Consider the following 14,849-nt stretch of genomic DNA (forward strand, 5'->3'; position numbering starts at 1 on the left):
CCTACCTGAACACCTTCATGAAGACCTTTAGTAAGGCTGACCAAAAGACTGGATCTAGAGACCAGGTTGCTGGCTTTAGAAAGGGAGAGAGAGAGCAGAGATGGGCCTAGCACCCATCAATGGTGGCAGCAATTTACTTAATAAGGATAAAGAGCAATGTTGTGATCCTAAAATCCCCAAAGGGATTGAATGTGTAGACTACTCAGTTAAACAGTAGATAGTTGGTTAACTGGACACAATGTGCATGATTTCATTGGACTTTACAATCTGTTTATAAATAACATATTTTAAGTAATTGCACTAATGAAAAGTTACATCAGCATTTGGTAGACCTAGGTCTAATTTCTCCCCAAGAATTGGGAAAGAAGGCAGACCACTGGGTCAAGACAAGGGTGACAAAAACGACCACTGAGGGTGACCAAAAGAAAGAGATTACAAAACCTCCCCAGGGGAAAGGTTGTGAGAATCCCAAAGATAAAAAGCCTGAGTCTTCCAAAGCCCTCAAAAACCTGCACAAGGGGTGGGTCCCAAAACTCTTCCCAGTCCATTAATAGGTACAGGGGAAAGAACTTTTATCCTTTAAAGGCCTGGTGTAACAACTGTTAGACGTTGGGACACTTAACTGTAGATGCTGCTTGCCCAAGCAAGAAGGCCCCTAGTCCTACTACAGCTACTCCTGGGGTAGCAAGTCTCCAGATGGGATCACCAGTGTACCAAGAGCAAATCAGGTTGCATACTGAAGCAGGTCTAGTTTCAGAAGGGGGAAGTTGAGTTTGCTACTGTACCTGTGTGGCCACTCAACTTAAAAAAGTACTTACAATAACCTTGGATTAATGGAACTAGGATATAGGCTCCGAGGAATACAGGAGCCAGTGTCAATATGTTGAGAGACACACTGGTTTCCCCTGAGCAAAACTTGAGAAGTTACCCAATCACCAATGCTGACAGTATTACCACTAACCATGCAATGGCTATGGTGACATTATACTGGGGTGGGGGAGTTACTGGCCTGAAACAGGTAGTGGTCTCTCCAAAGCTACCAGCTGCATGTCTGATTGGCAATGACCTAGAAACCTCAGCATGGGCTGAGGCTGAACTGAAAACCCATGCAGCAATGCTGGATATTCATGATTTGGTGTGTGTGTAAAAACAAGAGCACTGAGCAAGCGGCAGGGTGAAAAAGAAGGTTTGGAGCATTAAAGTATGGCACAACCTTCCAAGGGAAAAGGTAAGAAGACTGGGGTACCAGCTTCTGTACAGCAAAATGATCAGGACCCTCTCCTTAGGAAGAGGACTTGGACACCCCAGAGGGAACTAAGCCCATGGAGCTTGACCCTCACCAGGTTGAACTCCTAGGCCCAGGGGGACCTTCTAGGGAAGAGCTGTGCCTTGGACGGCAGAACTCCAACTCTTGAAAGCCTGAGGCAGCAAGCTGCTGCACAGGAAAAGGGAGATGTCAGTGGTATCCACAGAGGATATTGGGAAGAGGGACTACTGTACACTGAGGTCAGAGACCCCAAACCTGGAGCCAATAGGAGAGTGGTAGTGCCTCAGAAGTACAGGGAGGTTCTCCTAACTTTAGCTCATGACAACCCCCTAGCTGGACATCTGGGCCAAACAAAGACTTGGGAAAGGCTGGTTAGCCATTTTTACTGGCTCCAGATGCACCAAAAAGTAAAGGAGTTTGTCAGCTTCTGGGACACCTGTCAGGCCAGTGGCAATACAGGTGGCCCCTCAACGGCCCCCTTAATACCACTACCTGTGGTGGGGGTTCCCTTTGAAAGAGCAGGTGTGGACATAGCGGGTCCACTTGAACCTCCAAGAGCATTAAGGAACAAATTCATTCTAGTGGTAGTGGATCAAGCCACTAGGTACCCTAAGGCAATTCCCCTTAGGACTAGCACAGCTCCTGCAGCAGCCAAGGCCCTCATTGGTGTCTTCAACAGAGTAGGGTTTCTTAAGGAGGTGGTTTCAGACAGAGGGTCCAACTTCATGTCTGCTTACCTAAAACACATGTGGAAAAAGTGTGGAGTGCAGTACAAGTTTAATACACCCTATCACCCACAAACCAATGGCCTTGTTGAGAGATTCAACAAGACATTGAAAGGCATCATTATGGGTCTCCCTGAAAAACTCAAAAGGAGATGAGACTTCTTCTTACAATGCCTGCTTTTCGCTTACAGAGAAGTGCCACAGAAGGGAGTATGGTTTTCCCCCTTTGATCATCTGTTTGGCCAGCCTGTGAGGGGACCAATTTCTCTTGTAAAAGAGTGTTGGAAGAAGCCTCTCCAAGAACCCAAACAAGATATTGTGGGCTATGTGCTTGGCCTAAGGTCCAGAATCGCTGAGTACCTGGAAAAGGCATCTAGAAATCTTGAGTCCAGCCAGGAGTTTCACAAGCACTGGTATGACTAAAAAGCTGCACTGGTTGAATTTCAATCTGGGCAAAAGGTATGGGTTTTGGAGCCTGGGTCTTCAGGACAGATGGAGTGGCCCTTACCATATCCTAGAAAAAAAGATTGAGGTCACTTACTTGGTTGACCTGGGTGCAACCAGGACACCCAAAAGGGTTATCCATGTGACCGCCTCAAGCTCTACCATGACAGGGCTAACATCCACATGCTGATGGTGAATGATTAGGATCAGGAGACAGAGAGTGAACCTCTCCCTGACCTCCTCTCACACAGCCCATAAGATGGGTCAGTGGAAGGAGTTGTCTTTTCAGACTCCCTCTCTGCCCAACAGCGGACTGATTGCAAGCTAGTCTTGCAGCATTATGCAAAGCTAGTTTCCTTGACCCCTGGTCAGACAAACTGGTGTAACCATGATGTCAAGGAAAGCATCAGAGCTGAAGTCAGCAAGATGCTAGGTTCTAGTCCCCAAACCTCATCCACAGGGTGAAAAGAGAGAAATTAGGCTCTGTTTTGACTATAGAGGGCTCAACTCTGTCACCAAGGCAGATGCTCACCCTATCCCAAGAGCAGATGAGTTGATAGACAGATTGGGTGCAGCCAAATTTCTAAGTACCTTTGACTTAACTGCAGGGTACTGGCAAATTGGCATGGCTCTAGGAGCAAAATTCAAGACAGCATTCTCCACACCTGATGGGCATTATCAGTTTACTGTATGCCCTTTGGCTTAAAGAATGCACCTGCAACCTTCCAGAGGTTGGTGCACCATATCCTTGCTAGATTGGAGTCCTTTAGTGCAGCTTATGTAGATGAAATTGTTGTTGTTAGCTCTACCTGGCAGAATCACCTGATCCACCTTGGGAAGGTTTTAAATGCCCTGCAAACTGCAAGCCTAAATATCAAGGCATCCAAATGCCAGATAGGGCCGGGAACTGTGGGGTACTTGGGCCACCTTGTTGGTGGAGGCCATGTACAACCCTTACAGCCCAAGAACCAGGCCATCCTGGACTGTGCAGCTCCAACAACCCAGACTCGAATTACAGCATTCCTTGACTTGACTGGTCAAGGATTTGTGAAGGGATATGGGTCCATTGTGACTCCCCTCACAGAACTCACCTCCAAGAAGATTCCCAAAAAGGTCAACTGTACAGTTAGTTGTCTAAAGGCTTTTGACACCCTGAAAGCGGCTATGTGCTCAGCACCAATTCTCAAAGCTCTAGACTATGCCAAGCAGTTCAATGTGCAGACTGAAGCCTCTGAGCTTGGGATAGGAGGGGTCCTATCCCAGAGCGATGATGAAGGCCAATACAAACCTGTTGCTTTTATAAGCATAAGTCTTCTTCTCAGGGAGCAGCGTTGGAGTGCCTTAAAAAGCTGAGGCCATACTTGTTTGGTACTCACTTCCTAGTTCAAATTGATCACATACCTCTCAGATGGCTAATGGAAATGAAAGGTGAAAATCCTAAACTGTTGGGGTGGTCCATCTCCCTACAGGGAATGGACTTTGTAGTGGATCACAGACCTGGGACGGCCCATGCCAATGCAGATGCACTTTCCAGGTTCTTCCACTTAGAAAATGAAGACTCTCTAGGGAAAGGTTAGTCTTGTCCTCTTGCCTTTGTCGGGGGGGGCAGGGGGTTGAATGAGAAAGTGCCCTTTTTCTGCATGGTTGACCCCACTTTTTGCTGATTTGCTGATGTACTTTGACTGAGTGTGCCCTGGGCTCCTGCTAATCAGGTACCCAGGGCCTATGTTATTTACATAAAACTGCATTGAAGCCTAAATCCAATTGGCATCTCTGGCCACATGCCAGCCCCTGGTAAATGGTACCACAGGTACACAGAACTTTGTGACCAGAGAAGACCTTCATCCCCAAGCCTGCGGTGTCTTTGCAAACTGGAGGTTCCCCAATGAAAACAACAGGGTGCCCAATGTCGAAACCGCACTCTGCACCCAGCCGCCCTAGTGCCGCTGAGGGCGTCAGAGTACATTCTTGACCCTGGGGGACCCCTGAGTCTACCTCCAGAACCTCAACTCCCACTACCAAATACTTCCCTCAAAACCGATAACACTATTTTCTTCCGTAGGGTAACATTGACTGTTTTTCTGTGAAAAGTTTCTAAGTGTGGAGTTTGAGAATCTAAACAAATTCTTTAAAATTGCATAATCTAACAAAAACTATTTTACTTACAAGTTTTCAGGAAATGTCCCAGAGTAGTTTCTAGGTATACTACTCCGTGTAAGCCTAGTAATCTCAAAAGTTACATACCTGCTATTTTACTAAAAAGCCTATCCTGGCGGATGAGGGGTGAAACCCTGAAACCGGTCCTAGGATGCTTGTTTCCAGTCCAGGGAGGACCTGGCCTGGCAGTTCTTGCTAGACTTTTCCCATTGGGCACAGGGTCAAGTCTGATTTGCATATGGCTGGGTTCAAACTGGAAGGCATGGTGAGCAAAAAAATATAGGCCCAGATCTCTGTACTCGGGTGAATGTATGGCATTGTACTGCATTCTGTCCATCAATGTTTGCACTTGTAGATTTGGAGCATGTATTTCTCTCTGGGGGTTTAGCTGTATCTAACTAGGAGCTCTTGAGTCAAGCACGTTTGGACTGTTCAAAGAGCAGTTTGCGTTAGTTCCAGTCCCCTCGACCCATCATGGAGACCTAGAATGAGATATGCGCAAGTCCTTATAGTTAGTGAGGGAGAGTTGATGCTGTAGTGTCCACCTGATAAATAGATATAGAGGTAGTTGTCCACGGCTGGATTTGCATCAGCAGGGGCCGAGTGCACTATGGGAGAGTGGGACAGAATCTGCTGTGCAGGGCCTTTCCTAAGAATTCGGGTTAGTGGGCAGGTTTGGTGGCATTTGAGGCTGCAATCGGCATCATCCCGCTAGAAGCAGTGTGCTCCCACTGTGTAGATGGTGTCAGATAGGTAGTTGAGTATGATCCATGCAGCGAGAGAGCCAACGTCGCCAGAGCTCCACCGTCTGTCGGCCATCTTGGTCATTGGCATGGTCATGCCCCCCTGGTATTGTTGTCATTGATCTAAGGAAGAAATGTTTGGGTTTCCTTTCTATCACAAATTGCAGTTTTTGGTTTATTGTTTTCAGAGAGAGTAGCCTTTTGGAGCACAGAAAAGTGTGGGAAGGGTAGAAAAAGGTATTTGCTTATTCACTGGATTAATTTAAAGTTTCCAGTGTCTTGATTTTAAGCTAGACTCTACAGTGTATGCTGGTTCTGGTTACGAGTACCCGAGAGTAAAATGTGCCTAACCATTCATTCCACCAGGTTTAAGCAAGAAACAATCAACAAATCAGCTACCGTCCACTGTCGATGGAGAGTAGTAAGATTATGTTTATCTACATACTAATGTAAATTCATGGACCATAAATCCCCTAAATAGCTGAAAACCTGCCAGAAATGCTTTCCTCTTCAGAATGTTTGACTCTACGGTTCCTCACATAAAGTCGTCCTCATTCTAATAAGATTGCTTTACTGATTAGAACCACCAACCCTAATAGCCTCAGAAAATAAAAACACACTTTTGATTCCCTCATCACAGTCATTTTAAACTTACAACAGATCGCCCACACCTAAACAAGTCTTTGCAGAATTACTTTATCTGGAAGGGTATTACGCATTGCTGACATAAAGCACAATACTGTCTTCAATGATATATCTAATACAAATAATTATTTTATTTTCCACTCAAATAATTGAGTGAAAAGATGGAGGGTGGCTTAAGTGTGGCTAATAGTTCACCATTTGGATTCTATCTAACCATCATAGCATAAATACAACACATGTCATGTCCCTCCAGTCCAGATAACTATCGGATGATAGCCCTTCTTGACGTAGATGGAAAGGCGTATGAGAGTGTCCATTTATCAGAACTGACAACCTGGGTTGAAAATTGTAATTTAATTTCGTTCACACGTTCACATTCCGTTCCAAAACGGCTGTCATATTGAAGACAATTTAATCTGTCTATCCCATATGATAGAATCCACACTAGCCACAAAAGGCAAATCTTTATACCTGGGTTTCATTGATTTTCGAAAGGCTTTCGACAGTGTGATTCGCCCTAAATTGTGGGATAAATTGACAAAATGGGGCATTCCTCAGCCCTTATTGAAAGCTCTCATTTCGTTACATACAGATACCTGGGTGAAAATACGAGTCACCTCGAGATGGACTACAACCAACAAAATCTTAACCACCAGAGGCCTAAAACAAGGATGCATCCTTGCTCCCCTACTTTTCAACCTGTATCTAGCAGATCTCCCTAAATGCTTAGCCGGATGTCGAGCTTTCCCCCCGCGAATCGAACTAACAAAGATCCAAACCTTGCAGTATGCTGACGATACCATCTTACTCAATCAGACCCAGGTGGGACTCCAGAGATTATTCAACTCCCTTGTACAGTACTGTAACAACAATACACTGGAGATTAACATCGCCAAAACGAAAGTTATGACAGTCTCATCCTTGAAAATAAGAAAAAGCACTTGGTTTATCGATGGCAAGGCACTGGACTCAGTCTCCACATACAAATATTTGGGTGTCTGGATAGACTACAAGGGAAGATCGACCGCGCACATTACCGCAATGCAGAGTGTCGCCCGAAGTTTGGAGGAAGCTTTCATTAGAACAAAGAGCACCCTCCTCTCTCCAGATCTCGCCCCACTAATAAGATTGATAGGAGCAAAACTTCTACCGACGATAGCTTTCGGTGCTATAACCTACAAAGACAAAATGTCCAGCTGGCTAGACAGAGCTCAATCAGCATGCTTCCGCAGAGTGTTTTTATTACCAAATTCAACCTCTCATGCTCAAATCCGAATGGAATTTTCTTTGGCCTCCCAACATTGGGTCACGAGTGCAAGGTTTATAGGATATAGTTTAAAGACAAAACTAGCTCGCCATCATACTTTAAAGAGCACTATATGGTCACTATTCAGCAATCCAGATACATCTTGGAATAAATATCTGTCATACTGCTTGAACTCGCTAAAAGCCCAAGACATATGGTCAGCATCGCTACCCATAGAGACGACATTAAAACTCCTTACTAAGCAAGCAAAAATCTTGTCCTACGAAAACGATGCCAAATCAGTATCAAAGCTCTTCCACGGCAGTTGGGCCTCGAAACTCTATGCTCCAAAAACTCTACCGCTCTACCTTTCATCATCAATTAAATACATTAAGCACCAATTAATACGGTTCCGGTTTGGCCTAATTCCACTAATGGCGTACAAATGTGGACAGGAGTATAAAAAAGGAATTTCTACAAATTGTCGTTTTTGCAATCTAGTGGAAGAAAATCTAATTCACATCCTGTGCATTTGCCGACCTTTGATTGCCCTACAGGTCTTCTGGCTTAGTCCGATCTGGCTTTCTTTCTTTCTCTGGCTCTCCACTTGACCCTCTTCCAAACAAAATTTGGAAAACCATTGGCCGAGACACCTTTCCCTGGCTGCGACAAATTTGCAGCCAATCCCTGGAAGCAGGAATAGTTCCTGAGGCGTGGAAGCAGGCAGTAGTGACACCTCTGCTGCAAAAACCCTTGTTAGACCCTAAGACACCAGGAAATTTTAGACCTATTTCCCTTCTGCCATACCCAATCAAAATCCTGGAAAAAGCAGTCAGCAAAATTCTTTCAAGTTATCTGGAAGACAACCATCTCGTCCAGGTCACGGCACCGAGACTGCTCTGGCCACCATATTAGACAATCTACGAATGCGTGCTGACAATGGGAATGATACCATTCTAGTATTACTGGATATGTTAGCCGCATTCGATACAGTGAGCCATGCAGTACTGGTGGAAAGACTGGAGAGGATAGGTGTGTCAGGACGGGCCCTTCAATGGCTGCAATCCTACTTATCGGGAAGACAGCAGATGGTGACTATGACACCTTTCACCTCCAGATAGTGCCCATTACATCATGGGGTACCGCAGGGCTCTGCGATTAGTCCCATATTGTTTAATATCTATTTACAGCCCCTGTTCCCCATTATTAAATCCTTTGGCATTGACCTGGTCAATTACGCCGACGACACTCAATTGGTGTTTTCCCTGGAGGGAAAACAAGCAGTATCCATGGATACGTTCCAGGAATGCATGCGCCAGACTGAGGTATGGCTTAGGAGAAATTCTCTGCAATTTAATGGGAGGAAAACGGAGGTGGTATACTGCCCCACGGCCAGAATGTCCCAACATCTACCTCTGGAATTCAGACTCACTCCTGATGAGGAGCCTCTGGTTCCAGCCAAAACAGTACGCAACCTGGGAGTCTTGGTGGATGATAACCTCCAAATGGAGTCCCAGGCTAACAAGACTGTCAGCGTGTGCCTTTCATTGATGCACATGCTACGACAGATTCTTCCACTACTTCCCAAAGACTCGCGCTCACTTGTATTGAGGAATATTGTGCTGAGTAGGCTGGACTACTGCAACTCCCTGTATCTAGGAGCACCGCAATATATTCTTCAGGGGTTGCAGAGAGTCCAGTCTATGGCAGCAAAGATGGTGCTAAACAGGCAACGTGGGTCCTCCACAACGTTGGCTTTGAAAGACCTTCACTGGCTGCCCATCAAAGAAAGGATTCACTTTAAATCACTTTGCATTGCCTACAGAGCAGCACATTGCCTAAAGAGGCAGCTCCGTTCCTCCAGCGCAAATCTATTGATGACTACCAGGGTTAGACCCTCTAGGATGGGGGAGGGCTCTCAGTGTTGTAGCCGCTCATCTATGGAATGAGCTGCCTCAGTACATTAGACAAGCCAACTCTTTGGCTGAGTTTAGAAAGAGCCTGAAAACTTGGCTCTTCCCCAGGCACGATTTCTAGCCCGCCTCTATTCCCCTTTATCCTATCGGTTGATGTTTAGGTTGGCTTCTCAGGTCTGAGCGCCAGGATACCGGTAGGGTGGCAGCTGCGCTATATAAGAACTCAATTCATTGATTCATTCATTCAACATTAGGACATGTCATAAAGCATTAGAACTGTGTATAAGGGGCGACTCACCTCAGACGGCCACTCGCTTTGTAAAATGTATGTTAGGAATCAGAAATATATTACCCCAAGAATGAACTTTAATCATTATTATTATTTCCCTTCTCACAGTTCACAGCTCACAGTTTTTCTTTTTCTTGTAATCGCAATTATTGTCTGTACAAACTGCAATGATTTTAAATAATTATGCAAATAAAAAACTCTTACTCCTACTCATGAGCAGGCCCGGACAAAATGTTCTTTACACTTGCATATTGTTAATTACCAGCTTGTGTTGGACCTGGCCCTTTTCTGCAGGGTCACTCCAGAGTTTTGCCTTTTTCCTGCCATCCTTTGCTGAACCTGGTTTTATTTGTTTTTAAGAATTTGCACACTTTTCCCTATTAACTAGTGGAAAAGAGCTTGTGTTCTCTCCAGAGTGACCTATAACTATTAAAAAAGAAAGTTTAGGGCTGGCAAAAGGTTTAATTTGCCAGGTTATAGTGATTGTTTAAAACAGCACAAGCTGTAGTGCAGGTCTGAGACATGTTTTAAGAGACTAGTTTAGTGTGTTGCACAATGAGTGATATAGCACACTATTAGCACTTTTTATACAGTCCCTGGGTACAAATAATACAATTTACGAGGGGAGTACAAGTAAATTGAACGGGGAAATTAAGTGTAGGCCAATTTTACAATGTTTTAAAAAGAGTGCACATGCAATTGTTTACTGGTTAGCAGAAGTAAATTGCACAGACTCCCAATGCCAACTATAATCAGTTCAGCAAACAAGGGAGTCAAGGAAACAAGTTTGGGAGGATGCCACACAAAGAATTCCAGGTCTAACATGGATGTGTATAACAATAGTTTTTTTCACATAAAAAATGTATTTTCTCATTCATGCAACTACATTTGTTACTCTTCCAAATGGCTAAATGATCATGATTATGAGTACACCTTGAAAGCTGTAATACAACTACTCCCATCAAACACTCAAGAGTAATTTACGTGTAATACCAGAGCATTATAATAATACTTTGTGAAGCAGGGGCAAAGTTTCAAGGGGCAAAATAAGCAGAATATGCAACCAGAGCATGTGTCATCATAACTGCATTAAAGCTCAGTTTGTCAACTCACCAACTATAATTCCAGGCTTTCGATCCATTTCAACAACATGTGGATGCACTCCTTTATACGCTGCATCACTGACGATTTGTGTGTTCCTTCTTACCCTCTCCGTCACAGGATCATCAACCACTGGCGTAAAACCCCGACCCTTGGTCTTCTCAAAGTCCTCATGATATTTCACCTGCAAAACAGAGTGCATCTTCTGTTAAGCTGGAAATAGCAGCGTAATTTGTATTAAGATCTTTTCCCATGTTTTTCAGAAGCACACAATTGTTGCAAACCCTTAAAGAAAAAGTGATACCAAACAGTAAAATGTTGGCAGTCAGTGTGTTATAACACCAAAGTTGAGTGGAGAAAAGTGACAAAAGTGCCTAATTATTATTCAAAATAAGTGACTGATTCTGCTATCCTTCCTGAGATCTTCTAGACTTCCAGTATTTGCAATGGTGGATTAATATAGGACTGAAAGCTGTTTAAATAGGGTCTAATTCACACAGATATTTCCAAGTTTTTGGTTTTTTGGGAAGAAAAAGTAACATTTTTGCATGAATTACAAGGAATGAAATAGACAAATGCCATTGTGTATTGTTCTGGTCTTGTGCCAATGATAGTTATCTAGGCTTTTGCCAATGCTAGACTCTCTGCATGTGAGTCATGGAATACTCGGTGAACATTCCATGTCCATTGGAAAAATGTGTCCAATGCTGTACATCGTTGGCATGTGTTGCAGCTCCTTATCAACAATAAATATGAGTGAAACTATACCTTTCTGACACAATTCTTCCAGTTTATGAGAAATCACCACATCTTCTGTTGCCAACAAACAGCTGAAGCCAACACAGGACCCTCGCAAATAACAGGGTGTCAATAAAATAAGGTGGCTATGTGAGGAACAAGGGTTATGATACATTTGTTAGACCATTAGTTGTGGACCAAGTTTGTAGAAATGCGGTCAGCCTCAGTGATGATCTTTGGTGGAATGTGGCACGAGTGGTCAAGGATAAATCCAAACAGGATATCACTAGAAACAGTGTGGCACATCAGGTGCATCTGGTCAGGACAAGGTGGTTAAAATAAGGAATGAGGAATTTAGAAACATTGAAAGCAAGTATGGTATATGTGAAACAAGGATATCAAGAAATATCAATCCCTAAGTTCGTAGGACATGTTTCCCTCTGGTTTAGGTAATTTGTTTGAAATTTTGATCATTAGGTTTGAATATTCCCAGTCCAGACTCTTTTGGTATTACTCCATATTGTATTCTCATGCATATAATGATGTTTGTTGTTCGTCAATGTTAAAGCTTATATAGGTGAGGTTTATGTATTAATGCAGTTTTGTTTGTGACTTATTTAAGTATTTTATAGTTTCTGGTTCTTATTTTTTCTTTTGTTTAGCTGTTTTTTTTAACCCCATCGCTGCGGGCGATATTCCCCCACTGTGCTGGGGGGGAGGGAACGCTCAGCACAGCAGGGGAATTATCCCCGCATGGGAGCGTTCCACAGCTCATGACGAGCTGAGCTCGTCATGAGCACCGGAGCACCGTGGCTCATGACGAGCTCAGCTCGTCATGAGCATTCAAGGGGTTAAGGGAAAAGTAAAAGGAGTGTTCTGGGCTTGTGCCAATGATAGTCATCTAGACACATAGCAATGATATACTCTCCGCATCTAAGACATGGAATAGTCAGTGAGCATTCCATGTCAGTTGGAGAAATGTGTTCAAGGATGTGCATCATTGTTGTGTGTAAGAGCTCCTTATCAACAATAAATACAAGTTAAACTATATCTTTGTGACACTATTTTTCCAGTTTATAAGAAATCACCACAGATTGTTTTGGCTTTATACGGACAACAAACGTGTAAGGCTCAATGCACAAAACATTCAGGAAATTTTTAGAACTCCAAAGGGTTCACTCTTACGTTTTGGGTCAGGTGTGTGCATTTGTAAAGCAAGGTGACTTGAAAAAGTGCATAAATGCTTTTAATTTATTGATAGCTGTGCAACCTACCTAGCTATTTGTAGTTTACATTAGTGGGCAGATATAGTGTGACCTATGAGTGGAAAGGGAGATCTTTTGCAAACGTGGTACACACAAAATCATTCTTACAAGAGAGCACAGCCCGCATGAAGCAGGACCTAGAGGGTTATTTAGATTTAGCGGGTTGCAGTACACATGCCTAAAACTAGTGGTGTTCCACAGTGGATGCTCCGTCCAGCCTACTTAGAATACATACATGGGTAAAGGCTCTAATTAAGATAGAAAGTATCCACCAGTTTTGGCCAGCAGTCCTGCATCTGTCAAACTTTGAATACTCCATTTTTAACACCATTTAAATGGATATCATTTGAAGCAGTTATTACTTTGCAAGTAAGTATATATATATGAGCTTTTAAGAGCAAGGCTCACAATACGGAACAAGCTACCAAATAATGTATAAAACATCTAGCAGTCTCTAAATATATTTTGGGAAAAAACAGATAATACCCAAATGAGCCAATGGCCTTTTCTAGTGTGTGTGGTTATGTGAGTAATATTAAAACTGATATAAATGGCTGCCATCACCGTTGCAACCCTGTGGGAATTTAGTGACAGAAGCCCTGTGACTTTCATTTGTTTTTGTCAAATTGCAAATGTAATTAGACCATTGAAATGTTGCAAGCTTCAACATAGATACTGGAGTGACTGAAGGCAAATATTAACAGACATGGTCTTCTTCTACAAAAATTGAATGTTAAACCTAAAACAGTCTACATCCAGTGGATGAAAGGTTCTCATAGAAATTAAACCCTTTAGTCTATGGCCCTTCAGTGTGTTAGTGATACATCCATTTGAAATATTCAGAAATGACTCAATGCATAGTACAAAATACACCCAAGCGACAGCACAATGATTTTGTCTTAATGAAGTAAGAAGCAACAAGTTTCTGTTGACATTGTAAAAAGTCACATTATATGTTCTGGTCATATGCATTCCTAGAGTAGTTGTATTGAAAGTACAACCAGAAGCAACAGAAGCCACACATGATCAAGCTGGCACACCACACACCACACTGTGTCAGGTTCAGGTTAAACATGCATTTCACAGAGACAATTATCCCACACCAATATTTCTGATGTCAACATTTTATTAGTTTAGTGATATTATTGTAAGGTATTCAAGTGCAGGTGTAAAATTCCAAAACAAGAAGGATCATGGCAGCTACTGAAGGGGAGTGCTCCATTAATGGTGCTGGTTAGAAGATGAAGGCAAACTGCTGCTGCAACGTGAGGTGTCCATTCCTTGAAGCATTCTGATCCGGCGGAACTCACGGGACCTTACCATTGAGACATTGTTTTGTGTTTCCCTCACATGCCTCAGCTCAGGTGTGTCTATTAGCATACTGGGTCTACCTTTCATTTGTTGCAGGTCACTGCTGTACTTCACCTAAAATGAAGCAATGAGAGATTGGTGACAGCAAAGACAGGTTGTCGTTAAATTTGAGGATTGCGGACCTTTTATTTACACATCAACATGCAATAAGCACTACATGTTTGTATTTATACTAGAAGAAGACATGTGAAATTAAATTGGATGGATAATTTGAAAGTTACTCACATGCCCAAAAGTCAAGAATGAACTTAATGACTTAGGCAAGCATTTCACACATATTGGACACCATTCACAAAATATTTTTTAGCAGTAGTAGTGTCTTACTCTTGTATTACTCATGTCTTAGATGCAAAATACACCTGACCAGTCAAGACTGTTTTACAAAGCATTTTCTGTGAATAGTTGGAGATAGGTCTGACTTACACATGAATTTAATTTCAAAGAATAAGACATGATTAATCACATAATAAAACGTATGTGTGATTCATAGAGCAGTTTTCAATCATTAAGCATGTCTTACTTCTAGAACAGATATCCAACCTGCCACCATTCACACAAGAATTGATTAGTTCAGTTCTGTAATGGAAAATAGCCTCAAAGATTCCTTTACTTTGAAATAAAGTTGATAAACATATAAGAAATTGCTGTCCTCGTGGTCATGGCATTGTATTGCATAGTACAGTCTTGTTTGTGTTACATTATTTAGGTAATCTAAATCCCCACCCATTTAAAGCCTATTAAAAAGACAATATATAGTAAATACAGATGACAGCTTAGATGCAGATCAAATAGCATGAATGAATTACCTCAGAATTTTGTATACATTTATCAAATAGAATAAATATGATAATGTTAAGAAATAGAGACTACGCAAGCAGGTATCAAAAGCAGTCAGTCAATCTTATCTACTGTAAACTGAATTCTGCAGGTGGTAGGCTCTTG

The 14,849-nt window shown here is 42.7% G+C and overlaps 1 protein-coding gene across 12 annotated transcripts in view; it reads right to left on the reverse strand.

The window, feature by feature from the left end:
* The window catches only part of NEBL (nebulette), an 874,906-nt gene that overhangs the window by 66,543 nt on the left and 793,514 nt on the right, over positions 1-14,849 (reverse strand). For 10 of the 12 annotated variants that reach the window (XM_078663756.1, XM_078663754.1, XM_078663752.1 and 7 more), the window contains 2 exons: positions 13,857-13,961; positions 10,546-10,717 (listed from right to left, as the gene is read on the reverse strand). In XM_078663756.1, the coding sequence (XP_078519882.1) occupies positions 10,546-10,717; positions 13,857-13,961 (277 nt within the window). The remainder of the gene's footprint in view (positions 1-10,545; positions 10,718-13,856; positions 13,962-14,849) is intronic. The other 2 variants (XM_078663757.1, XM_078663758.1) reach the window with 1 other exon arrangement.

Source organism: Lissotriton helveticus, chromosome 10 (assembly GCF_964261635.1).
Source record: "Lissotriton helveticus chromosome 10, aLisHel1.1, whole genome shotgun sequence".
In the NCBI taxonomy this organism is placed as follows: Eukaryota; Metazoa; Chordata; class Amphibia; order Caudata; family Salamandridae; genus Lissotriton; species Lissotriton helveticus.